The 27,658-nt window shown below is 38.5% G+C and overlaps 2 protein-coding genes across 9 annotated transcripts in view; one reads left to right on the forward strand and one right to left on the reverse strand.

Annotated features, from left to right (window-relative positions):
* RUFY2 (RUN and FYVE domain containing 2) overlaps nt 1–12,366 on the forward strand; it is a 46,551-nt gene extending 34,185 nt beyond the window's left edge. For all 5 annotated transcript variants that reach the window (XM_045783710.2, XM_045783712.2, XM_045783706.2 and 2 more), the window contains exons 16-18: nt 5,356–5,404; nt 9,947–10,024; nt 10,112–12,366. In XM_045783710.2, coding sequence (XP_045639666.1) covers nt 5,356–5,404; nt 9,947–10,024; nt 10,112–10,255 — 271 coding nt within the window. In that variant the 3' untranslated portion in view covers nt 10,256–12,366. The remainder of the gene's footprint in view (nt 1–5,355; nt 5,405–9,946; nt 10,025–10,111) is intronic.
* Nucleotides 12,367–13,628: 1,262 nt separating this feature from the next.
* Nucleotides 13,629–24,230, reverse strand: HNRNPH3 (heterogeneous nuclear ribonucleoprotein H3). 4 transcript variants are annotated; one of them, XM_045783714.2, is made up of 10 exons: nt 24,029–24,230; nt 18,997–19,131; nt 18,326–18,464; nt 17,616–17,800; nt 17,078–17,164; nt 16,651–16,766; nt 15,117–15,252; nt 14,229–14,324; nt 14,059–14,151; nt 13,629–13,928 (listed from the first exon to the last, which is right to left on the reverse strand). In XM_045783714.2, the coding sequence occupies exons 2-10, from the start codon at nt 19,106–19,108 to the stop codon at nt 13,852–13,854; spliced, it is 1,041 nt and encodes a 346-aa protein (XP_045639670.1). In that variant the 5' UTR covers nt 19,109–19,131; nt 24,029–24,230; the 3' UTR covers nt 13,629–13,851. The 4 variants fall into 4 exon arrangements, with proteins under 4 accessions (XP_045639670.1, XP_045639671.1, XP_045639673.1 ...); XM_045783715.2 differs by having other exon boundaries at nt 24,048–24,181; XM_045783717.2 differs by having other exon boundaries at nt 17,661–17,800; nt 24,029–24,162.
* Nucleotides 24,231–27,658: the final 3,428 nt, after the last annotated feature.

A 27,658-nucleotide genomic window follows, 5' to 3' on the forward strand; every position in this document is an offset into this window, starting at 1 on the left:
CAATTTCCTCCCTCTCCCAAGTATCAATCCTCAAAGTTAGTGAACCTTAGGGAACCTCATAACAAATTTATATGTGAACATCTCCTCATATGTATGATTGTTATATATATGCACATATATATCATTTGTAAGAAACTCAATAGAAATCGTAACTAGAATGGACACTTCATTGCTAAAGATGCGATTCCATTAAGAGGTCTCGAGACCAATTTCCAAGGCCATAGGAAAGAGCAGTTCACTAAAACCACCAAAGGAAATACTAGTTTGCAAAGAGATAAAGCTATCGGCGTGCCTGGTGACCCAGTCAGTAGAGCATGCGACTCTTGATCTTGGGGTCATGAGTCTGTTTGAACTCCACATTGGAGGTAGAGTTGGCTTTAAAAAAAAAAATAAAGCTATTTTTGTTTCTGTAAATTCAAAGAACAATTTACATTGTGAGTCTGATAAGCAAGATTCCGATTCTAATCGGGCATTCACCTAGTGGGCACTTTGACCTAGACCCTATGCTAAGTGCTTATTACCTTATTTTCCCTTTTATTCATTTGACAAATACTAAGCTTGTATTATGTTCCAGGCACTATTCCAAGTGCCAAGGACTCAACAATGTACAGTCCCCACAACAAAAATAATATTGACATATAAAATCATAATTTTTAAATTAAAACAGATTAGTAAAAGGGAATGTGTGTTACTTCCCGCCCATCTCCTACACAGTGCTAAGGACTATAGTTTATTAAAGGCACGGTCATTTCAATGTTCAGATAGCTGAATTCCCTTTTTACATTTGGTTAAGTTCAAGTTACTGAACCTATGGTGTAGTTATTGGCTTCCGGAGTAGAATTTAGTGATTCATCACATTACATATAGCACCCAGCGCTCATGCCCTCTCTAATACCCATCACCCATTTAGCCCATCTTCCCACCCACCTTCCCTCTATCAACCTTCAGTTTGTTCTCTTAACTGTAGAATGTCTTGTGGTTTGGTTCCGTCTCTCTTCTTATTTTTCCTCCCCTTCCAACTATGCTCATCTGTTTCATTTCTTAAATTCCACGTCTGAGTGAAATCATATGATACTGGTCTTTCTCTGACTGACTTTACTTAGCATGGTATACTCTAGTTCCTTACTTTTTTTTTTTTTTTTTTTAAGATTTTATTCTTAAGTGATCTCTACACCCAGTATGGAGCTCAGACCTACAGCCCTGAGATCGAGAGTTGCATGCTCAGGTGCCTCGGTGGCTCAGTTGGTTAAGCATCCATCTCCTGATCTTGGCTCAGGTTTTGATCTCGGGATCGTGAGTTCAAGCCCCACATCGAGTAGGCCTAGCGTGGCGCCTACTTAAAAAAGAGTCGCGTGCTCTACCAACGGAGCCAGCCAGGCACCTCTGAATTCACTTTTCTTCCCTTTTTCTTAGTCTGGTTGGTTCATTGTTTCTCAAATTTTGGTTTGCATGAAAATTACTGCTCAAGGTTGGATACACTCAACAATCTATACTGAACTTTTTGGGCTATTTAAGGAGTTTTCAAGGGTTATTTTGACCAAGTTTTTTCTAAGTTTTTTTACACATGCCTGACTCCTCTGTAACTACTGTCTGCATGTTCTTATGAAGTTTGTGAGTTGGTTTGTTTTTTTTACTTACAAATTTGTTTAAGGTTTTTCCATATCAGTACATCAAGATATTCCATAGGGTGGGTGTGCCATAAACTTTCTATTTTTTTTTCTTTTGTAATCAGTACTGCTGTGAAATCCTTGTATGTGTGTGTTGATGTATCTTGATGCACTTTAATGAGTACATCTGAAGAGTAAGTTCCTCGAGGTGATTGCTAGGCCAAAAGGAATGTGCTTTAAAGAATTCTGGTAGTGCCAAGTTATCCTCTGTCTCGAGTATTAGATCCCGTCAGCAGTAGGAGAGAATGTTTTTGCCAGTGTGATAGTTGAAAATCTTATTGGTTTGATTTGCATTTCTTTAGCCATAAGCACAGTTGAGCATCTATATCTGTTCAGGTAATCTCTGCGCCCAGCGTGGGCCTCAAACCACTACGGAGTTCCACGGACTCCGTGCAACGTGCATGTTCCACGGACGGAGCCAGCAGGTGCTCCCGAACATTTACGTTTATTTGTGTTCCATTTGTATTTCTAGTTTACTGCCTCTTCATATTCTGTGCATTTTTTTGGGTTGGATTGCTCATCTTTTTCTCAGGGGATTTGAAAAATTGTATACATTATACATCTTCTGTCTTTTGTCTTTTTACTTCATTTGTGATATGTTTTTTCCTTGTTAGCCTTTGAATTGTTAGGGCACAGATTTATTAGTTTTCCTCTGCTGTTTCTGGAGCCATAGTCCCTAAGACATGCATAAGGCCAGCTTTGAGTCAGAATTCCTTTTCTCCTCTCCCCCCCCCCCCCCATCTTATCCTTTTTTAACAGTAGTCCTCGTGAGTGGGGAGAATACTTTATCAGGGCTGGAGGAGGGACAGTGGCCCCTGTGAGGTTGTCCGTACCACACCAGTTGATCTGTGAAACACTTTCATTCTTCCTCTTTCTGCTCCTGTGATTATAAGCTATCAGATTCCTCCCTAATACATGGTGATGAATGTCTTTTTAAAAATTTGTTGATGAGGAGGGACTGGATCAGTACTTTTTAATCTTTGCTTCTAATTTACCAGAAGCCTTTAGGCTTTATATAGACCATTTGGGTATTATTTAAAATGCCGAGCGGGAGGATAAATGTCATTTGGAATAAAATGAACCATATTTATTTTTACTAAAAGGGAAAATTTAGGTTTTGGAAAGAACCATTCAAGACTGCGTTTTTAAGTTACGATTAAACTTAAAAATTAGTATTCATTAGTATCACTCAAAGGAATAAGCATTCCTCTGCTGTTTACTAGCTTTGTGACTTAGGGTTATTTAATACCTTTAAGCCCACTTCCACATTTGTAAATTGAGGAGTTATAAAATCCTCAAGGGTTCTTTTTCTAATTGAGAATAAGTATGTGAAAGCCCCTACACAATACCTTTGCTTATCACACCCAGAATTTCAGTTTTCTTGTCAGATGAGCTTGGATGTGAAATTTACTCTCTCGTGCTCACTTTCTGAACCTGTGATTTTAAATGTAAATGATTAATTTTAACTAGCAAAAAACTTTCACTAAGGAAATATTTACTCTTTGAACGATGCTTAAAAAGAATTTTCAATAGATTTTGAAAGGTTTTAAGTATTATCCTGAATAAATTATAATGTAGAGAGACTAATTTGAGGATTAAACAAAATGAAAATGAGCTGTTCATATTTGAAGAAAATGTGGAACATGAAATATTAGGATGGGTTATTCAAGGAAGAGAATCTAAACTAATATGTGTTAGAATGACTGAGTTTAAAATATGTGAAGGATGATAACCAGCTTTTCTCTTATCCTCATCAAGGCTTAAGTTCCAACAAGAAGAATTTTTAGTTCAGAAAAAGAAAAGATATTCTTTCCATATAAAGAAAATTACAGATTTTTTTTCCTCCTTAAAGCAGAGGTTTCAGGATCCTCAGAGGCCATATCATTTATTAATGTTTTTCCTATCGTGTCCTCATTGATTGTATCACATTTATTCTAGCCACGTGTTTTATCCTGGCCCTTCTCTGTGCTGTTTTCATGCCCTGGTCAAATATTTTTACACAATTAAATACATATTCCTAAATAAAAGCTACCTAAGGTGAATCGTACGGACCTCTGTCTCCTCCCTGTCTAGGACAGAGAGATGTTCTCGTCCATTGTGTTCACCGAACTGCTGTTCCTTTCTTTAGGGGGCTCGGCAGTTCGCATCAGAGGGGCAGTGTTTTCAGTGTCCGTATTTGTGAATAAAGGCATTTTAACCGGAAATATAGCAACACCAGTGACTTTTCATAACGATCTCTGTACTGAATGCCATGAAGCTACTCTTGTTCCATACTCAGGTTTCCGTGTCGCACAGTCCCCGTTTTTGCCATATTCCTACCAGCATCAGTTTTCTTCAGGCACATTTTGTAGGTGTGAATTCAGCCAAGAAAATTTTAGTTTTATGTTTGTATTTTTAATCTGTGTAGTTTTACATGGATATTTCCCACTGTAGAAGTATGAACCAGATAAAAAAACCCCACATTTTGTTTTGATGTCTTAGAACAAGGAACACTTGTAGTGTGAAGCAGTTTCCTACTGTTCTGCCTCAGGAGCAGAGACTTTAATTTCTGTGCCTTTTGATCTAGTAATTTCATTTCTAAGTTGTTATCCTAAGAAAAATAATACAAATATTTTGGTCATTCCAATTTAATGAACAATTTTTGCGGTGAGAAATTTGAAATAAGTTGAAAGTTCAGCAGCAGATAATTATATAAACTACTTTATATTTTTCATTATTTACCATGTAACCATTTTACCATAATGATGTGGCAGATACTTAATGACAAGTCAATAGCTCTCAGCCTTTCAGGATATATTATTACCTGAAAAGAGCTGTTTATGGAAAACTATATAAATGATGATTGCATTTAAAAGGCACACATACTTGGGAATGGGGTAACTGGGTGAGGGACATTAAGGAGGCAGATGTTGTCACGAGCACTGGGTGTTACATGACTGATGAATCACTGACCTCTACCTCTGAAACTAATACACTATATGTTAATTTAAATAATTTTTAAAAATATACACATACTCATCATCATGTAGATTATTCTCTCTGGGTAGTAGGATCACAGATAATTATTGCTATTTATAATTTGCGTGTTCATTAGCATGTATTTTCAAAGTATTAGTTGAATTAGGTGAAAAGTGTCACAGTTCTGTTTTCCTTAATGTTCCCAGGTCTTGCCGTTCTTTTGCACCTGGTAGAGAAATAGCGTAATGGCTGCCACGTGGGCTTTAGCGTCACAAAGACCAGGGTTTGAATCCTGGCCTTCCGCTCGTTACTACCTCTCTGACCTGTTATGAGTGATGAAACCTCATCAGGCTTCACTTTGATATCGATTGATTGATCTTTGAAATGGGCGGGTTTTTTGAAGATTGAAGGGGCCTTTACATGCAAGGTCATGTAGCGCGATGTCCGGCGCACGGTCAGCTTACAGTAAATGATGGCTGTTACTGGGACTGTCACAACCACGTGAAAATGCCACTCTTATTTTGTTAAAGCATTTTTTAAATTTAAAAAGGACATTTTTGCTTTAGGACATTTAGGAAATATAGGAAAATACATAATCCCACTAGCCAAGATCATTAGAATCATGTAGTTTGTACAATTTTATATCCTGTGAAAAACCAATACCTTAATTGCTAGATGTTCTATATTTAATATATTTACTGAAACATGGGCCCATTTGTAATCTTTTCAGATCAAAACTGAAAATAGAAGATATAAAAGAAGCCAACAAAGCACTGCAGGTGGGTGGACAGCGTCCTCCTCAGGGCGCTAGAGACGGAGAAGCTGGCGCTGCGTGAGCCTCGGGTGCTGCTGCCGAGCCCCGGGGACCGAGGCAGAAGCGCGAGCGGGGGTCGGGGGGCCGGCGATCCAGCTCCGGGCAATGAGCGTGTTGGAAATGACCTTGGGAAGAATTTTTCTTCCTTCCTCGGAAGCACGTCCTGGTTGAGAGGCCCTGAGTTCCTGGGCCGGTCTGATGCGGTTCCGACCGGCAACGAGTCGCTCCTTCCCGAGTTTGTCTCGTCTCCGGACGGCTTCGGATTCCGCCCCGAGGTTAACGTGTCTGGAAAGTGACGCGTACCGTGTTTCGGGCCGTGCTTCTGGAGGCGTCTGGAGGCAAGAATCCTTTGCAGAGCGTGGGAGGAGAGCGCGTCTCTGTGAGCACCTCAGTGGGCTTGCCTCCCGCCGCACAGCTTCGCATTCGGGGTTTTTAGCAAAGCGTCACGTGAAAATAATTTAAAAAGTCAATTAGTGCTAGAATTTAAAACAAAACAAAATGGTAGCAGCCTCCTGTTGTGCATCGCCTTGTCCCTTATCTGCCTCCGCTCCTGCCACCTGCGGGAGCAGCTTCCAGCTCTTTCAGTTGTGACTTGTGCTTTGCCTCCCTATTTCTGAATAGTAGGCCGTACACAGTAGTCACTCGTTATCTAAGACCTGGTTTAGACCTGTCTACGGCCGGGTTAGCATGGTGCGCCAGGAGTTCTGCTCACTCTCACCTGGTCTGTGTGCTCTTCACCGTCCTCCCAATATAATTAAACGTTTTCATGGAAGCCATTTACTGTATGGTCTTTGACTATTTAAATGGTGTTCTTTGAGGGGCCGTGTAGTATACTATGATTATGTTTTCTTTCTTCAACTATTTCTTTTTTCTTCTGGTGTTAATAATTGCCTTTACCCCTGAAACTAATAATATACTATATGTTAACTAAATTGAATTTAAAAAAAAAATTTTAAAAAGCTTTGTTGTGTTAGAGCATCTGAGTTTTCTTATGTCTTCAAACACCTCTATAACGTGCTTTTCTTTTTCTTCTTTTCTTTTTTTTTTTTAAGATTTTATTTATGTAGGGGCGCCTGGGTGGCTCAGTCGGTTAAGCATCTGCCTTCAGCTCAGGTCATGATCGCAGGGTCCTAGGACTCAGTCCCATATCGGGCTCCCTGCTCACTGGGGAGTCTGCTTCTCCCTCTGCTTCTCCCTTTACCCTGCTTGTGTTCTTACTCGCTCTCAAATAAGTAAAAAAAAAAAAAAAAAGTTTTTCCCATGGCAAAATGAATAGTTTTTCCCATGGCAAAATGAATCGGAATTATTTAGTTCTTTCTTTTTTCCTTGGAGTTATCCTTCATGGAGTTCTTTGCTCTCCTGACATTTTCCTTTGCTGCCATTCTTAGAATTCCCTTTATCCTTCTCATATGTTACAGCTCCTGTTACCTGAACTCTTTCACTTCTTTCTTGGTTTACTCCCTTGTTTGGGGAAATGCATCCTTCGGTAGCTTCCTGGAAAATGCTGAATTGAAAAGATAAAGGTTTTAAGAGTTTGTGTATCTGCGTATACGCCTTTTATTTTGCTCTCACATTTTTTTGGATGGGTAGGGATGTCTGTGATTATTTAAGCTCAGTAAAATTTTTTTAATTATGAAACATACCATGTATATAACTGTATAAATACAATTTAAAAACACTAGCATAGGGCGCCTGGGTGGCTCAGTTGGTTAACTGCCTTCAGCTCAGGTCATGATCTCAGAATCCTGGGATCTAGTCCTGCATCCGGCTCCCTGCTCAGTGGGGTGCCTGCTTTTCCCTCCCTCTCTGCCCCTGCCCCCTGCTCTCTCTCAAAATCTTAAACACACCTATTATTTAAAACAAAAAGCAAACACTGGCATACTCTCTGATTAGCTTATGATAGAACATGTTTGCTCCCTGATTACATTCTCAGCCTTAATAGTAATAATTCTCTATTTTGTGTTCATCATTATGTTGTTTTTCTTTATAGTTTTATCATTCATGTCTATCTTCAACAAAATACTATGTGGGGTTCTGTTTTGATATGTATGAAAATTGATATATTTGTTACTGGATTTTTTTTGTTCTTGCTGTTGACCAGTTGACGGGTCAATAGCTATTCCTACAGTTTCTTACATTCTGGATTTTATCTCCTGGCTCATAGTAGTCTTAAACTCATTCCTCTGTTCTCTTAATAGCCTGCAAACTGGAAGTTAAATCTAAAGGTTGGGTTAGATTCAGGTGCAACTTTCTGTGAGAATTTTTATGTCTGCTACCCTGTTTTTAGTATCAGGCTCTTATTTACTCGTTCCTTTTAAAAATGGCATCCTGCATTTTATCTCTGAGGATATTCATTGTAGTTTCTTTAAAGTTTTCTTTTGCTACTGCCATTCTTTCTTCTGAATTCCCTTCCTGGGCTTGTTTGGCTCAAGTACCTCATGTCTATTATTCCTCAAATGTTGGAAAATCCCATTTCAATAAAGGCACAAAAAATCTTGAAAGCCCTGTGCGTGGTGGTTGGGAGATGGGAGTGGGTTGTTACAGACCAGTAGGCCTCACCATTGAGAAATCTGTTAATTAGCAAACTGTTGGGCACCCTTTCCAAATTATGTTAATATTTCCAGGACTTTTCTCTGTGGCAGTTGAGTTTCTCCAGAGAAGGATCCTCTAATATCCTGTCTGCTGGGTATAAGTTGGGTAGCTGACGTTCTGGAATTGGGCAGAGAATAATAGCCATGTTTACAGAGCAATAGCTTGTTCCCTTCTAGTTTTGACTCTGCTTAAAAACATCGGTTTCCTTGAGGAAGCAGCTTTAGCTCTCTGGACAGGTTTTCATATCTGTAAAATGGGAGCTGTAGGTACTGATCTCTGAGGTCTCTTCCTGCGGACACACTAGGCCTCCCCCTGCAGTGTTACAGCTTTTCTCCTTGGGAAACAGGAAGGGAAAGTTCAGTCCAATTAAAATAAGTCTGGTGGTGCCTGGGTGGCTCAGTCGGTTAAACATCCAGCTTTCATTCAATTCACCTCGGGTCATGATCTCAGGGTTGTGAGATCGAGCCCCACGTTGGGCTCTGGGCTCAGCAGAGTCTGCTTCTTTCCCTCTACCATTGCTCTTCCCCGTTTGCATATGCTCTCTTTCAAATAAATAATTCTTAAAAAAAAATAAAGTAAAATAATTCTGGAAGACCAAGCTCTGATGTCAGAAAGATTACTTCTGCTTGGAAATCTACTTCATAGCAGGCCCTCCATCCCTTAAGGCATAGCTTGGTGGGAAGCAAAGTGCTTCCACTAGGTGGCTTTTGGACACTGGGGAAGTCGCTTTCCTTTTTAATGGCGTTCAACAAGTTGCATTGGATTATCTTTAAGGTCCCATCTTGCTTTAAAAAAAAAATTCTACAATTCATTTGATTCTTGACTGGTGTGTTTAAGTTATTCAGGTTTTTCCCCCCTCTGGCTTACTTTATTGTAAGAATACAATAGTATATGTATACATGTAATATGTATACAGTATATGTGTTATCTGTTACTGGTAAGGCTTCTGGTCAACAGTAGGTTATTAAATGTAAAGTTTTGGGGGGAGTCAAGAGTTATATGCAGATTTTTGTCAATGTGGAGCTCGGAACCCCAATCCCCAGTTGTTCAAGGGTCAGCTGTACTTGGTTCTTTGGCAGCAGCAACATGGCTTAGTCTAGACTGTTTTAAAAAAGAACACGTGATGGGAGAGATTAACCAGAAGCATTGAAGACTGTTCCTTCACCTGGGTCTTCTCATATAAAATTGGCATCATCTAACAAAATTGCTTTTGTAGGGAAAAAATGTTCCTAGCCAGGATCTTAGATGGGTTAAGAATGGGTCAATTTAGAAATTTCAGGTGTCATGTTAATTCTGACCTGCTAAGGACAATACATATTTTCTATTCATCTACACAGTAGCCATTAAATTTGTTATAGAATTTAAGGGAAATTAATAGCCATGTAAAAAACTTAAGGTGAAGTCTCCTCTAAAATAATGAATTCTAACATCTGATTTCCAAATTCTCTTCAAATTTTAAGGACTTACTGTGGTGTATAGTATACAGAATGACAAACTCATATGCATTTCATAATGAAAATGTATCCTTAAATTTTGTTGGACTAGGTAATCTCTAAGCCTCTTTCTTCCTTAAAATTCCCATTAATAAATTTTTAACATTTTATAATGGAAATGTCCAAACATAAACAATTGTACAGGGAAAAACTAACCCATTACCCAGTTTCAATATTTAACAGTATATGGCCTATCTTGTTTCATTTATATTCAATCCCTATCCCTTCTCCCTTACCCAGATTATTTTGAAGCAAATCCCACACTTATTCTCCAGCTATTTCAGTATCTCTCAAAGAAAAGGACTCCTTTCCAATTCCTCTCTCTCTGTATTCCTACAAGATGTTCTTGGCTGAAAATGTTTTCATATGTAATTCTTAGTGATAACAATTTGAGCATTAATATTCGTGCTTCTTCCTTCTAGGGACTGGTTTGGTTGAAAGACAAAGAAGCAACACATTGTAAACTTTGTGAAAAGGAATTCTCACTCTCTAAGAGAAAGGTAAGGGAGAGAGGAAGTGAGTCCAAAGGACTTGATGCAAACATGGCTTCTAATTTAACTTTTTTCTTTGATTTTTCCATTTATTAGCACCACTGTAGAAACTGTGGGGAAATTTTCTGTAATGCTTGCTCTGACAACGAACTGCCTTTGCCTTCTTCACCAAAGCCAGTACGGGTTTGTGATTCCTGTCATGCTCTGCTGATCCAGAGATGCTCGTCTAATTTGCCGTAAGACTCCAGAACTAAGTCCTTCTGAAGGAAGTACCTACACTGAATGGTTAATGTATGAACCATGTACATGATGTATTTAGATAGCCCCTCTAAGCAGCTTTCAGACTGTATTGGTACCAGTTTTATCTTCCACATATTCAGCTCATGAGAATTAGAAGCTGTAGAATAGCTCTTCATTGTTACTCAAAAATAACTTTCGACAGGGCATGCTTTAAAATAACTTTCGCTTAATACATAATTGATGTAATCATGTAACATAACGCCACTAAAAAGGCCAGATAGCAGAGCTAACACACATTTGCCTTATCCTGTAAAGGCCTTTTTAAAAACAGGGGTTCAGATTCTTTTATTCCGTAACATTGTCAAGTTGGTATTCAATGCCTGTAATTTTCTTAATGCACTTTAAAGCTTCACAGTTCTCAGATCAGAAATGCATTGAACTTTTTACAAGTATTAATATTGCAGTTCAACAGACTTTTCATTAGCTTGCTAAGATTTCAACCTTAATTACTTGTCCTTTCTGCCCCACTTCCTTTGCCCATTTTGCATTAGGAAAGGCCAATATTTTATCCTATAAAATTTCCTTTTAGTCTTCCTCTAATCAATGTATTTACTGATACTTTTCAGATACAGTAGGTTAAAGAGGTATTATTTTACTTCAACTTTTTCCTTGTTTTGAAAGGAAGTTTAAACCAGTCTTTTACATTGTTACTTGCACATTTTTCCATATGCTACACCTGACTCGCCAAACTGCAACTTTTTTAGGGAGGGCTCATACCTCTTTAAGAAAAAAAATCCATCCCCAGAAAAAAATGTTTATTAACAGTAAGGGATTACAGGCTCCTGACTGAGTCTCCTGTAAGCATTAAAGGAGAAATCCAAAATAGTTTACCTTTGATAGGACTTAAGTGCTTAAAAATTTTATTTCCATTCCAGTAACTTTTAAGAAGCATGACAGTGTAGCAATCCACTACTGCAGTTATGTATAGAGTGAAATCTTCACCCCACAGTGAGGGCCTCCAAGCCAGGATCTTGAGCAGATGAAGATGTGGTCTCAGCCCTGCCATGAAATACATGATCTATTTCAAGCATGAAAGATTGAATAAACACTAATCCCATTTTACCATACTTGTAGCACACCAAGAATATGTAAAATGTTACTCTAGTATAATCCTTGGAACAGCATCACCACTTGGGAGATCCTTTTCTTCCCCCTTTGGTGTTAACTAAGTCTGTGAACCTTTCAAACAGGTCAGATAGGAAACTTCGATTACTCCCAGGAGCATTAGATTTAGTGAATCAGTCATGGCCACCCCCTCCCAACTAGGACGGGGTTCCTTATTCTGCAGGATCCTTTCCTCAGAGTATATATACTTTCACTAGGGTTTTAAATTAATTTTCTAAATTGCCAAAGTATGAAATCAGTATTTTACTTGAGGATTTATTTTCTCCATATCCAGTTGGCTTTGAGGTCTTCAGTTAGAACTGCTGTACAGATTTTTAGGTGGTCTTTCTTGAATGCCAACAAATATTGTCAAGAGAAGAATTATATTCTTGAACTGTTTTGTATTGATGGGATAAATTAACATTTTTATGATTGCTAAAAATAAGCAAATATGAAATTTCAAATACTAGGTGTTTTTTATAACTGTGCATAAATAGTACAAATTTTAAAATGTGATTTTGCTTAAATTCCAAAGCTGGGTTTCACTCAACAAAGAAACCATGATTTTCAGACCCCCTTTAAATTGTTATTCAAAACTCCTGTTTATCACCATTGATTTTTGGGCTTTTTTAGTCAGGCTATTATGACAGCAATTCAATTTGCTTCATTTAGTTTGGGCTCTTATTTAAAAGCCATTTATACTAAATGTTGGATTTTGTTATCAAACTTCCAGTTTGTACCGTGAATCTACACTTTCTAATCTTCAAGATTTGCCCTCCTAGAATGTATTATCTTAATGAATTTCACATACCATTCCCTTGTCTAGCCAGTACTACCACAATAATGCTGTCATGGTGCCAAGGAATTGTGACTGTAATTCTTCTACTCTGCAATGTTTTAAAATAAAATGTGAATTTTATAAACCAAATAAAAGATATGAAAAATTAGCCTTTCAAAGGGCAACTTGCATTAACTTTAATACCTAGATTTTACTAGGGCAGGTCCTGGCAAAATAAAAGCACAGAGGATCTTTAAAAAAGGTAAGTGGTATGAGCCTAATATTTAAATGGGTAATTGAAGGGAGGGGTACAAACATTAAGATGAATCACTGCTTGAACTGATAGGTTCCATTTAATAAGCTAACAACTTCCAACAGCAGAAATCACTCAAGTGTCACTTTTGTCTGTTTACTTAAGATTATCTTCTACCATTCTGATTTACAATCAGTAACCGACGCACAGCATTCTAGGACAGAGGCCATGCTATTCTCCCATGTTGATATTTATTACATTAATAACATTTCTAGCAAAAACAAGTAACAAGGTTGATAACTAAATTCACATTGACAGGTTTCATTTTGATCCATTAGCCAATTTGGGGGAAAAAAAAGCCATATTGATCAAAGGGATTAAAAGTAAAAAGCACCTTTTCCTTGCTACATATAGTATTTTTCAACACAATGGCTCTAAAACTCCAAACAGATATCAAATGCAAAATCCAACTTCCAGGACTCTCATTTTTATTAAAACTATCACATGGACTTGTCTCTTAACATATTTGTTTAGTCATTTATACAGTTATTGAAAAACCATATGCTTTATTGGGCAGGAAAACTGAAAATACATCTGTGAGAATTATACTCCACAGTAAATATTTTTGTACTGAATTCTCATGTCACTGAGACTCTTAACCTAGTCAAAGACATTTTGAGATAACTATCACTTTTTTGGAAACATTTTTTGGTACTTCAGTCAAGTGCTGAGTGAATTTTATTCTAAAATCTAGGGCTAGAATTTAAACTTCCCACATTCTCATCCCCAGGTAACACAATTATGAATATTCAGAAATCCAAATACCTCTTAAGATCAACATTTCAGAGCTATGCCTGATAAAGGACATTTGAAAAGAATGACTAAAATAGAAATTAGCTGAATTTATACTCCTGAAGCCACCTACACTCATCTTTAGGTTTTTATATTTACAGTATTTTCCAGGAGAAAAGAAAAAAGTTAGTTACACTATTTTCCAAGCTCTATTCCAGATGTCTGCTTATTAATAAGACTTGTAGTTTATGCAAAGGTGAACCACTGCCCTCTAAAATTACACGATACTACTTCTTGTAGAGCTAATAGTAAAATACATCAACCCAGATCTTATGAAAGCAGCACATCCTTAGGAGTAACTAGTATATAAAAAGTATCAACATCAGTGGTTTGAATATAAAAATTTATTTTTAAGTCAAAGTATGCAACAAATAAAACCTACAGAAAACAGATTTTCCCATCACAATCTGTTGCTTTACCAAATAATATTTTGAAAACACATTCCTTCAGTCATTATAAAGTTCTTAAAATACAAAAGAAATTAAATCTGTAAGAAAGTCTAGTAGACCAGACGCTGCTGTCAGGACTTTTATGTTGGTTGGTTATGCTTTAATACATGCCACGCCATCCACCTCCACTCATGCCACCTTGCCCATAGTAACCACCACTGCCTCCACCACCACGGCCTTAAAAAAAAAAAAAAAAAAGTTTTAGCAGGACGCATCAGTGCATACTTCACTGAAGATAATACATGAACTTAGAAGTGTCTACACACATGGGGACTAACAAATCAAACCACTGTAACCAGACACTTACCATAACCACCTAAGCCATCAGGAGTACCATATCCTCCACTGTAATTGTTACCCATTCCCATTCTTCCAACAGATCCATAGCCTCCCTGATTATCTTTAAAAAGGAAAAAAAAAAAGTTTGAGATTGATTGCAAAGTGTATAACTCTGCTCATTTAAAAAACTTTACCTACCCATTCCATCTCTGCCATAGCCTCCCATTCCAGAACCTCCCATTCCAGAACTGCCTCCAGGAGTAGAATTCAAGAAGAGTTCAATGTACCGATGTTCTTTAAGACAAAAAGAGGAATAGGGAAGGAATGATGGATCAAAATTTATCAATAAAACCATAAAAAGGATAATTAGCTAGTATTAACCTGAGCTAATATTAACCTGAAAGTATGCTTACATACTTCCTTGTGGAGGATAAAATGAATGCCGGATAGGGCTAAAACCTAACCTATGAAGTTTTGTTCACGAACTGTGCAATGCTAAACACATAAAAGAGTGGTCAGGGCCTCCGTTTCCTTATCTATAAAAAGAGCCGATTCATTATTTCAGAACTAGTTACTGTGCTTCTTAAAAATACATTCCATGCCCAAAGAAATGAATCAGAATCATGAAAATAATGTCCATGAAAACTATTTACTGACTACAAAGTGATCTGTGTGTGGCCAGATTTACTGGTCAGGTAAAATTTAATGGTTTAAAATAGATTTGATGGCATGCAGAAATAACTTACGCAACTAACTCAATGGATGGGTTAAAAAGTGCTAATTTGCAAATGGCAAGGGAACTCAAGCTAAGTGCCAAGTAATACACCCATTTTCCCTTTTTAATAACTTAAGCTCAGATAACCTGTCAAGTATTTGAAGACTTGAATTAAGTCTTCAATAAAAAGCCCCCTGGGAAGCCATTAAAGTCTGAACTTCTTAGAGGCCATATGGTTTCAGGTCCCAGTGACTGCCAAGAGTTACTACCTACAGACCCTGTAACATCTCACCTTTGAGGAATTACGAATGTTATTTTATAAGCAAGTTCACACCTAAGAAATGAGACAGCAAGCCAAGGATACCACTTACGCATGTTATTCTTATCTTTAGACATGGCAGCTACAGCATCTTCATGTGTCACAAATTCTACGTCTGCTTCTCCTGTTGCTCTGCCATCAGCTCCAATATCAATATGCACTCGTATTGGATTTAGTGGTGAGAAGAACTAAATAAAAGAAAACACTTATTTACTAGTTTTTCTATTCAGATTATTAAAAGTAAATTACCACATACTTTGGTTTTCCCTCATCCATTAAAACAAACCCTTTTACTGCCCCGTATTGCAAAGCTAACAAATCAACTACAAACAAATCAACTACACACTTTCGGGCTGTGCAAAGAAATGATTTCTTTAAAATAAGCTAAGTGGGGGTGCCTGGGTGGCTCAATCGCTTGAGAGTCTGCCTTCGGCTCAGATCATGATCTCAGGTCCTGGGATCAGGCCCCATATCGGGCTCCCTGCTCATCAGGGAGCTTGCTGCTGCTTCTCCCTCTCTGTCAAATAAATAAATAAAATAGTCCTTCATTCCCACTCTCAAGAAAGGTTATTTCAGGGCGCCTGGGTGGCACAGCGGTTGGGCGTCTGCCTTCAGCTCAGGGCATGATCCCGGCGTTATGGGATCGAGCCCCACATCAGGCTCCTCCGCTATGAGCCTGCTTCTTCCTCTCCCACTCCCCCTGCTTGTGTTCCCTCTCTCACTGGCTGTCTCTATCTCTGTTGAATAAATAAATAAAATCTTTAAAAAAGAAAGGTATTTCAAAATTATTACTTGAAGGATAAATAGGTCACCAGAGACGTAGAAACATGTGCAGAGAATTTAGGTGTTTGACTCAGACCAATGGAATTTGACAAACTGACAGAAACTGTACAGGGTTAGCTCCAAAATATATCACTTAGTTGTAAATCACAAGTTAATCAGGTTAAAGCAATCCTAAAAGGTCCCTGGAACTTAGGACCAATCAGTTAACAGTAAGATTTATAGCTAAATTTCTTTTAGAGCTAGACAGTAAACACTCTTGGCTTTGTTGGCCACTGAATCTCTACTGCAACTACTCAATAGGCAAATGAATGGATCTGACTAGATGCACATGGGTTGGTTTGCAGATACTCTAACCAATTTAAAACCAACCAGTTTCAAATCAGCAATAGCGTCAACTCCATTTTCACAGCTCCTGTTTCCAATCACACTGTAGCTACAAAGCTGAACCAAGCAACTAAATCTTACTGACTTGTTACATTTTTGTTACATTTTCCACTTTCAAAACTTGACACAAGGGCAACAATCTTCCAGTCCTCTCCACTCTAATGTTGAGCCATCTTTTCACTAAATTCTTAACTGGACTTTATGAATACTACTTTCTACTTGCTTGAATCCTAGATAAGTCAGCATACAATGGTCAAAAAAAGATTCATCAACCAGTATAGATAAGAATATGTATACTTTGTCCTATTAAATGGATTCTGACATTAAAACGATAAAGAAAAAGATGAGATTAAGAATGCTTCAAAATTAGATACCAGGATAAAATATAAAATCACTGATAAATTACTAAAGCTACTCACATTAGCAATGTCATTTTCAGTTGCACGAAAAGGTAATCCTCTCATATGTACAAAATGACCACCATGAAAACCTGAACTTGCATCACCAGCTCCACCATAGCCATGTCCTCCCATACCTGAGAGTAAAATTTCCAAAGATTATAAACTATTGACACATGTAGTAAAACATTTCAACAAAACACTTCTTCCCTATACATACCTTTTCCTATTTGTATTTTTTTCTTTGACAACCAATTAACCTTAACAGTTGCTCTAAACATCGAATTGAGAATTTACCTGTAAGTATACATCTATATAAGGCCCCACATAGGTATGCACTGAAATATGCTCGAGGTGATGATTTCATACAAGTCAACTATTACCACCACATGGTTATAAAACAAATACTTATTAACATTCACCTAAAAATGAGTAGGTCTTTATTTACCTCTTCCATCTCTCATTCTGTCATCAAAGCCATCATTTCCATAGCCATAATTATTATAGCCACCATAGTCATCAAAACCTCCATAACCTGTGTAATTTAATGAGAAATACATGAATACACTTTCAAGAGCTACATTTTATAATCCAGTTTATAAAAATCATTTTGTGGTAAGCAGTCTGGTTATCTTATTATTACAAGTTTACAACTCCCAACTTAGTGCATGTGAAAATAACACTCAGTGGAAATAAAAAATCTCAAAAGAATACATTTAAGAGATCAAAATTAACTTTCATCCTGATGTCAAACAAAAAGTGTCAAAATATACCAATACCTTCATTTTAATTTCTGTATAACTTATCTAGGTGCCAATATGTGCATCAATCAAGTCCCATAGCTGGCCACGGGAATCCATTATTTTCATGAACAGGTTTTAAAACCTAGTAGGTACTGAAATTACTGCCATTTCTGTATTTCTTGACAAAGTGTCAGGAACATTAAGAAAATGACAACAGAACCTTTGTTCATTAGATACACATACCACCATCATATCCATCACCTCCTCGTCGCATTCTGTCATACATACTTCCACGCCCAGCTCCATAATAACCCCCTCTTCCTCCTATCGGTCTATCATATGGTCCCGGTCGCTGGCCCAGCAATCTTCTTGGTGGATCATAAAATCCTTTGATTTCACTCCTGCTACTTCTGAAGATCTCAATATACCTATTTAAAAATGGTTTAAGGTACAGGTTTCAGCATGAATGTATTAGAATAAATAAGACATTGGGCAAAAATGCAGTAAGTTTTTCTACATCTAGATACATAACCCAATTTAAATTGCCTAAATACACCATAAATTAACATTTTTTACACCTACAAACTTAAATAATTAATATTTAAGTTTTACATAGACAAATTAGTCACTTGAAAACAATTCATATAATATAAATATATTTTTTAGCTTGTTTCCTTTAGTACATGATAGATGTTTAGAGAAAATAGCAGATTATACAAAAGCATTTATCAACAACATCCTACAGAGAAATGGAAACAATCTAATTTTAATTTAAGCAAACTATTAGCATTAATTCCCCACCCAAATCTGTAGTTTCCAAGTTAAATTTAGATAATTATCAATTCTTTTAAACTACCCCAGAAAAATGTTATTGTAACCCCCCCATTAAGCAATAGTGACCCACAACCCCCAAAAATAAAAATTTAACACCATCCCAAACTCTCCATCCCCACCTGTGCCCTATTCTTTCCTTGTGTTTCCCCAGAGCATTTTCTGCTATCTCCTTTGAAGCAAACTGCACGAAGGCCTCCCCTGTGCTTCTCCCCTGGTAGTCCATCGTCAATGTTATCCCATTTGGCACGATTTCCAACCCTTTAACCCAAGGACAAATAACCCCATCAAGGGGAACAGTGTTAAAGGCTGAAACATTCCCATCTGAATCAAATATTTAAAACAAGTCTAAACAAAACAAAACAAAAACAAAACAAAAAAGCTTAAGTTTCCCATCACCCCATAATACAAGCGGAAGATTTTTTCAAATATTACTGGATTACATATTTTTTTGCAACCAGTGTCTTTTTAAATTACACACACTAAAAGCTCACCTATATTACATTTAAAAAAGCTAAATCAAATTTAACTATGCTCCATATGGTAATTCATGGTTCATTTCATCATACATAATTACTCTCAATTAAGTTTATTGCACATTAGTTAGGTTTTACATATTCTACATATTCTGTATTCAGTATTAACTGGAGCATATTTCATAACTTAATACATTAACCAAGATATCATACTCAAAAGTCCCCAAAACAAATGGGTTTTACAAATTAAAAACTGAGTAATATAATAAAAATATAAAATTAAAACACAACTGAACTTTGACTAATACTAGAGGTACCTTGAAAGAACTGAACTATTTCCTCTTTGCTGCAACCAAATGGCAGTCCACGAAGTCGTACTGTCCCATCACTAGCGTCATTTGGACCATTATGTTTCATAACCCAATCCATCTCAATAACGTTTGATTTAAATGCTATAAAAAATAAACAAGCACATAAAGCAGTCAATCAAAATATACTCTTGCTACAGGTACTGAAGAAACACCGCTCAATGGTGCACAACAGGAAATATAACATGGCTTGTTGACAATGCCACAATGACACCTTCCCATTTTGGGGTAGGCAAAGACTGGGAAGTGAGTGATACCTGACCCTTCCCTCCAAAAAGTATCCAATTTCTAAGGACCAAACTTCATATAATGCCCAGTCTTAAGAAAACTTACATAATTACAATATTAGTCTTCAAATTCTGTTTCCTGACTGTCATCTTGATATCAACTCTAGCCTTTTCCTCATCTCTCAAATTTTCATTCACATTTTTTCAGGACTTATTCCTTTGAATCATTATGTAAATTTCTTAAAACTTACTCAAAAGCTGCGCATAGCACCACTGTCCACTCACAGCAAGAGCCTAAGTCAAAAGTTCATTGAGTACTTCTTTGATGTTAGAAAAATGGCATTACAAAGTCAACTTTTTAGATGCACTTTAATTCTGAACACATCAAATTGTTTTGGAAGGAGGAAAAATTCCTCTCTATTTTAACTAAATCTAAACACTCATCAAAAGCCAAGTTTTAAAATAAGTTAATTAGGGCGAGTTTTAAAATTGAGGTAAAAGTCCACTCAAAAGTGAATGCCTTCCAACAGTACCGGTGTTTTTTGAAGCTACCTATTGGAGTTATTGGAGATAGTACATTCAAAACCAGTTCACTCACTGCTATACATTTAAACACAAATTTTAAAAAATGTAATACATTTACATTAAAAAAAGTATTTTAGAATACAGTGAGAAGCCCTACTAAAAGAACCCATCCCCACCCAGTTCCCTTCCCAAGAGACAACAATCCTTTCTTTCAGAATTCCAACACTTTAAGGAGGCTAATGCAGAAGTCCTTCAGCTGCAAAAACTTACCAGACCTTACAAATTTCACTAAGCAGCTGTAGGAATCCTACTCACCTGAGTATTTCAAACCTTTCCCTCACCACCTCCTCCCCTGTAAACAAAACAATTTGTTCACTTGATTCCTTTACGCTTCAAGATATTTCATAACAGTGTTCACTAGTATTTGATTTCACACACCATCTAATTGTATCAGTCCAACTGTTAAGGGGAGCATCTGCAAAGAGTAAAATTTTTTCCCTAGAATATGTGCATTTAAAATAACCTAAGGCAGACATTTTCCAAATGTGTTTATTAATCAAATACCTCTGCATATGAATACCTTTCATACTTGTTTTGCTGTTTTAAAAATCGTGGGAGTCACTCTAGAAATAGAGATCCAGAGTGGGAAGACTACTATTTTTGTATTAGATATTACAACTAATTTTTAGGAACCTAAATGCCAGATATGAATTTTTAAGAGAGAGAGAGAGAGAAACTGGTTTTGAATCCCTATTCTGCCACTTACTGGCTGGTTGATTTAAGCAAACCTAACCTCTGTGTTCAGCTCTAAAATATAGCAGTGGTGCCCATAACCTCGCTAGACTGTTTTAAGACTTATTTATAATGCTTAGTCTGCAGCATGGTAATCATTCAATGGTATCGGATTTTAAGGGAACGTCCTGTAAAACTACTGAAATATACCACGAACAAAATAAATGAACCTTAAAGGATGGAAAACTATCCTGAGTCTTGAAAGGAATTAAGGATAGTTACAAGTCGTTTCCAAAGTCAGCGTAGGCTTAAGATTTCAAGTTTCACTAGGATTTGTCGGGGGGAGGGGGGAGTGTTGGAAATGTTTACTACGGGTTAGCTAGATAAAAAATACTGTTCTAAAGTAGTCCCGAAAGAAGGAGACCCTGAATCAGTTTGGGAAAAAAAGTTGGACATACTGAAGATCTCTACCATTTTCTTAAAAAAACAAAAAAACCGAAAGAACTTTAAAAAATGGCACCAACTTAAAACAAAAACAAACAACAAAAAAACCCACAAAAGATCAAAACAAAACAAACTCTTTCCTGTAAAGGTTGATTCAAGAATAGAAGGAAAAGTGGAGAGGAGGTAACATCACATGTTACTTCCTCATGAAAAATATTAAGTATTTTGCAAAATCAATCTAATCTGTTGTGAAAAGACCTCAGTGTGATGGTTTTTATCATTTAGCCTTTTCTTTCTTCACTGTACAGACACTGGGGAACAAACAAAAAAGGATGGAAATTGACTTATCTTTTCTATAAAATATAGCCCTTTCCAAGAAACACTAGCAAGCAAACTAGTTTTGATTTTTGGATCAGTCCATACCAAAGAGACCTATATAAAACAAAGCACTACGTCTATAAAAATCACACTACACTGTTAATGCAATTTTAAGTGGACGAAAAAAGAAAGTTAACCAGATTCAGAAGACAAACTATTTTACAGGATGACTCTCCACCCCACATGTATTAAGAGTTCACAACTTAAAGCCACAGAAGATTTCTTCAAAACTCAAAATTTGAGTCTAGAATTCTACTTACAAAACAAAACCAAGAGAAACTCTGAAGGCACACAAAAAGACAATCTGCTCTAATACATTAACAAAGCTGTCTCGGAAACAAGAGATTACTAATTATTCAGGATAATCCATCTCAACCTTTCTCTGCAACGTCATGACTAATCTCAATTCTGCTTTTAAGACTGCCAAGTGTTAGCACCAATTAAAAATACCAGCAGTTGAACTAAGATAACTGTAGTCAGTTTTGAATAGGACTTTAATTTCCTAAAAGTTAAGTGAAAGAAACCAGTCACAAAGTCCACGTATGGTTAAATGGGTGAAGTTTATGGTATGTGAATCATATCTCAAAGCTGCTAAGCACCTAACAGAGGTCAAATGAAACATCAAATTCCTTTACAACATACAGAGGCAGATACTATCTTCTGAAGTGTAACATATAAAGTTAGGGTGTGATGCACCAATAATGTAACTTTATAAATGGTAGCCCAATGGTTCTAAAAAAATGAGAATGAACTTCAAACTTTGGCAAAAAGTGGTGTGATATGTCTAACTAAAATAAAAAATTTACGTCATTTCCCCTTTCCAATATGCTTGCTCTTTAATTTTCAGTAGAAAAAGTAGACACACCACTAATACCTAAAGGGTATTCTAAAACAAAGTTACCATCACCTACTGCAACTCAGCCACTTGTTTACCAAAATAAAAACACCAAAAAAAAAGAACATGGTTATTAAAAATATAAAGGCAACCAGCAATCAGATGGATCTCCAGATGATGCAGCTGAAAGAGGGCAGAAAAAGGTGTTTCTAGGGTAATCCAATTAGGAAAGCAGTTTTATCACGCACTATTTTACAGGAAACTGGGCTTTTTCAAAGGCTACTAAAAATTAAATCGTCAACAATAGGAAGGTTCTTTGTTTTTTAAAGCTGAAAAAAAGAGTTCTTGTAAGGACTCAGTTATTACTGGAAACTGTTACTCTCAGGCTGCCTGTCACTTTGTATCCTACTCAATGAAAATTACAGACCCAGTTCTCTTGTGTTCTAAGGACCAAAAATCATCACACCACCACATGACTGGACTTTCGGTTTGTCTTTTTGTTGAGTAGGCTTATTTTCTGGGTCAAAATATTACCACAGTCCTATACTAAATAAAAAACATGCTTAGCTACCAAAATAAAAATAAAGGCTAACTGTATTTTACTTCTACAGCCTTTTTGCACAACATGTAACCTATGGAGATTTAATATTGAAAAGTCAGTAACTCAAATGCTACACAAATTTATGCCATCACTGATCGTGTTTTAACAAATGTTTCCCAAAGGCAAAACTCCTACTTAAATTATAACCCCGTATGTGCCAACTACACAAAACCATTGCTAAACCAAACCACCCCCGCCCAAAAGTTCAGAAAGCTATATCATATTCCCAAACGACCTATTTGCAATATGCCCATTTCACATTCCTATTCGGTAAATCACCCGCTTTACTGCTTACAAAACAATTACCCACAAAGTGTTTACGTTTAAAATAAACGTGAGAAGAAAAAAAACACCCTTTGGAAAATGAGTACGTACTCTTTTCGAAGTTCCAAATCTGGAATATAAGGGCCGGCTAAGCGTCCTTTATTCCTCCCCGGAGACTTTTCGTTTATCTAGCTGCCCTAGAGACCAGAGAGCTAAGGAGAGTACGGCCCTTCCCTCCCCGCCCCCCGCCTCCGTCCGGCTGCCAAGCCTGGCTTTAAAACCTTCGCCACCGGGCGGCGGAATTACAAAGGAGGCCGTCTGCCTCCTTTGTCCTGGATTTGGGAGTTGAGCGCCTTCGTCGCCATTGGCTTTCCTCCCCCAGCTCCAGCCTCTCTCATCCTGGGAATCTGCGTCAGAAGTCACTCGCACTCCCGCCAGCCCTGGTAGCCCAGACGAGACTGCGGAGGAAGGGAGGCCGCGGTGGGAGGCCAGGCCCATCCGGCGCCATTTCCATCGGGAGCGCGCCCGCCAGCCCAGACCCTCCCCCCCAAGTGCCCAGCCTTTCCCTGCTCGCTTCGCTCCCCACCCTCATCCCTTCCGGGGCGCTCTGACCTCCCCCCCGGCCTTCTAAATCAGTTTTTGAAAGCTGAGGGGCAAAAAGTAGAAAGAGAGAGGAAGGGCGGGAAGCCGAGGTGGCCGCGCCACCGTACCCAAAATGGCGGAGGCAAACCAGCAGGGAAAGAGGGGAAATGCTGGGTGACCCCAACTCCAGGCCTCAGTCTCGTCCACTGGCTTTCACCCGAGCAAGACCTCCCCCCGGCAGGCCGCCCTCCTTGAAGTGGGAGATCGCCTGGGAGGCGCAGTCTGGCCGCCTCCAAGCGACGACCTCCGCACTTCCCCCCCCGCCCCACCCCCTCCCAGTCTCTCTTTCGTCCTTCTCCCGACTCCGCTCTCGAAACCACCAGCCCAACCTACCCCCTTTTACTTCAGATACCCTGTCGGGCGACAGTAACACCGACTCCGGTGCTCGCGGGGTCGGTCGGGAAGAGGAAGAAGTCGCCCGCCTCGTGTAGCGCTCGCCACAACGGTTCTTCCAACCGTCTCCGGCGGTCGCAACTGCTAAGGGAGCTGCGCAGCAGAGCGACTGGCTTGGGGGGATGGGAGAGAGCGAGCGAGAAGGAGGGGGTGGGGCGAGAGCAATGAAGACAGGCCGGCCCACTCTCGCGAGACAAGGAGTCGATCCCGTCTTGGCGCTGAGGCAAGAAGTGCGCTTGCGCGGTAATGGGTGTTCTGTTTGTTGCGGGAAGAGGTGGAAAGTAGCGGAGCTGGTCCAGTTAGAAAAAGACGAGGATTACTGTAAAACTGTAAAATGCTCAGAGCCCATCTTTTTGCCCACTGCGGGGAGATGTGAAGTGTCAGTAGTGTGTTGAAGTGGTTTGGTGAAGTTCGATTCTCTGTCCGCACCAAGAACAAATTCCGTAGAGGCCGCACCCTTACCCCAGCGTCACCTGCAGGGAAGGGATGCCACGTGGTTCGGCGGCCAGAAACGAGGAGGGCTTTTCTTGTCGTCAGGTTTGCGCTCTGCAGTAAAAAGTGTTTCCACCCTGCGAAGATACAAAAGTGTCCACCAAAACACCCCCATTTTGGCTGTTGGTCTGGGGCTCCTCCCCTGTCACTAGGGAACCGGCCCCGCCCCGCTCCCCACAGCGGGTCTCCTCCACTGAGGCCTCTAGATTTCCCCTCTGATAGTCCCGGGAGAAAGTTACTCGCTTTCTCCTCGTGCCTGCCCGTTCTCTCTTGCTTTTCATCTCTCCACTTGTTTTTCTTGAAGTACAATTAACATACAGTGTTATATTAGTTTTAGGTGTACAACATTGAGTGGACAATTCTATTCTCAGTGCTCATTAGGAAAAGTGTAGTCACCATCAGTTACCACATAACGTTATTATACTAGTATTGACTATATTTCCTATTCTGGGCTTTTCATCTCCGTGATTTATTTATTTTATAACTAGAAATTTGTACTCTTAATCCCCTATATCTATTTCACCCATCCCCTCTGGCAGCCACCAGTTTGTTCTCCCTCTTGAGTTCATTTGTTATTTTTTGTTTGTTAGTTTCATCTCTTTATAACCTCAGTGACAAGTCAGGCACTCATGACTGAGGAGTTCAGGTTGTTTTCTAAATAGGGCTTTGCATTCGGAAATTGCACGTACAAGTGACACCTAATACTTTTGGGTTGTGCTGGCCTACCACCAAGGTCCTTAGTGACACCTTATGGCTTTTTTTTTTTTTTAATTTTCAAAAAAAAATGCAAGCCAAATTTCTGTGGGAAGGGTGCAGGGCAGTCCTGGTAAAGAGATCAAAGCAAGTTAAAGTGCAAATGTAGAAACTGTTATGAAGTGCAAGGAAGGGAAGGAAATGAATTTGAACACAGGGATGTTCCTGTAGGTTGGAAATGTGGACAAAACTAGGTTGCAGGCCTTTAATATCCAGCCAAAGACCTTGTACTTTGTACTGCAGATGTTGGGAAGCCCTTGAGGTGGAATGAGGGGGGTATAAGCGGTGTTAGCAGCAGAGAAGCTTGAAAAATTTTTTACCCCATGAGATCTCAAGTGTGTAAGGTGGAGGCAGGAGGCCAATTACCTGCATATAATGGACATTTCTATGTCATGGTTTAATCCACCCTCAAACCTCCTTTAGACAAGTGTGCGACCTTCTTGGGGTTGCAAATAACTTAACTACGCATTCAGGAAACAAGCATTATTTTAGGCAAATTGAAGTTACTTCCCCTAACAAACATTACCAGCTCAGGAGACCTGCAGTTAATGGTTCATTGGCTGGAGACTTTTGGACAGGCCTGAAACTTGATGTCCTGGTGTCACTGACACCTTGAGCCCCTCTCCCAGTTAAAAAAAAGTTGCCGTTTTAGTAAGCTCCAAGCTCCCACACTACTGATGGAGTTCTTCGCTGGGTTCAAGTTACATCACTTCTTTACTCTTTCAGTCTTTCAACCTGATTTGGTAGATGGAATTCTGTAATCCCTTTCACCCCTTGCCTGAATTCAAAAAATGTATTCAGTGCCTGATTCAGTTTGTCATTCTTTCCACATAATTTGTATGATTATGGGCCACAATCCTAAAATCATTCTAATGACCTTTCACCACTGAACTGCGATGTTTTCTTTGTGTTTTGGCCACAATTCCCTTATATCAGGCACTCTGCTGTTTGCCAGTGTGAATGCTTAGGAAGGACTTGAAATTAGTACCTGCATTCCTTTTGCTTTTTATTATTACAGCAAGTAGGAAGCTTTGAATTTGAAAAAAAAAAAAAAAAGTACACTAATTTTGGGGTAAACCTAATCTTTTTTAAAAATGATTTTTGTTTTAATTTTTATTTTTTAAAAGTAATGTCTATACCCAATGTGGAACTTGAACCTACACCTCAGAGCTCAAAAGGCTCATGCTTTACCAACTGAGCCAGCCAGTTGCCCCAGGGGCAAATCTAATTTTTATTTGGCTTCCTATTTTACTACTTTTCTCAAAAAAAAAAAAAAAAGTCTATCAACTATTCCTATTTGCATATTGAATTCTGTAAGTCTTGGTGAGAGTGGTTCACCACTGCTCCAGTGATCCCTACAGAATTATTTCCAGATTGATCTCTGTGGAATTGTTACCATAGAGATGGTTAGAACTGAGAGCTCCCAGCTGCTTTCGGGATTTTGTTTTCTCTTTGTCTTCCTTTTGGTCATTTCAGTGCTTCAGTGCTTTCCTGTTAGCATAGAGATCAGAGGGACCCTGGAAAGAATCTTGTTAGAGGGCGCAGTAAGAGAAAAGATGAAAAAGTAGAAGGAAATGGAAGTACCTACATTACTAAGAGGAAAACAAGACGACGAACATGTGATCATGTATTACCATCAGGATGAAGAGGAGAGGAAAATTCCATGCAGAGCGTAGAGAAAGAGAAAGAGAAATTGAAAGACAATGCACCCTTCTGGGAGAGGGGAGGCACATACACTAAAAATTAGTTAAGATAGTTGTTTGCATTACCCCAATGGCATTCTAAAATAACAAAAACTGGATTACCATAATCTTTTTGCCATTATGGAAAGCAAATAAGCTAAAAAAGGTAGCAAACCCCACAAATAAGTTTCTAGGAGTAGGTTTAATTAGTTAATGCCTTTTTAACACTAAATCTGCCTTACTAAGGTTTTGTGAAATGCTTGTTCATATTTACCTATTGTCTTTAGAAAGCAGTGATCTTCCTTGTCATGATTCAAAATTATTTCTCAAGACAAGGCTTAATTACACGGTTTACATTCTTTTTTTTTTTTTTTTTTTTTTAAGATTTTATTTATTTATGTGACAGAGAGAGGCAGCCAGTGAGAGAGAGGGAACACAGGCAGGGGGAGTGGGAGAGGAAGAAGCAGGCTCCCAGCGGGAAAGCCCAATGTGGGGCTCGATCCCAGGACCCCGGGATCACGCCCTGAGCCGAAGGCAGACGCTTAACAACTGAGCCACCCAGGCGCCCCCACAGTTTACATTCTTGACACTTTTTTGTTTCTTTCAGTCAACTAAGTGTTCATTCTGGGACTAGGGAAACCCA

The sequence above is a fragment of the Ursus americanus genome, chromosome 6 (assembly GCF_024610735.1).
Source record: "Ursus americanus isolate L20-20 chromosome 6, mUrsAme1.1.p, whole genome shotgun sequence".
Lineage (NCBI taxonomy): Eukaryota > Metazoa > Chordata > Mammalia > Carnivora > Ursidae > Ursus > Ursus americanus.

Excerpts from the sequence above, each read along its gene's own strand:
- HNRNPH3 (XM_045783714.2), bottom strand. The coding sequence starts at position 19,108 with ATGGATTGGGTTATGAAACATAATGGTCCAAATGACGCTAGTGATGGG. Across the intron at positions 17,801-18,325 it reads AAGGAAAGAATAGGGCACAG|GTATATTGAGATCTTCAGAA; the intron begins GTGGGGATGGAG and ends ATTTTTAAATAG. Across the intron at positions 15,253-16,650 it reads CTGAAAATGACATTGCTAAT|TTCTTCTCACCACTAAATCC; the intron begins GTGAGTAGCTTT and ends TCTTTTATTTAG.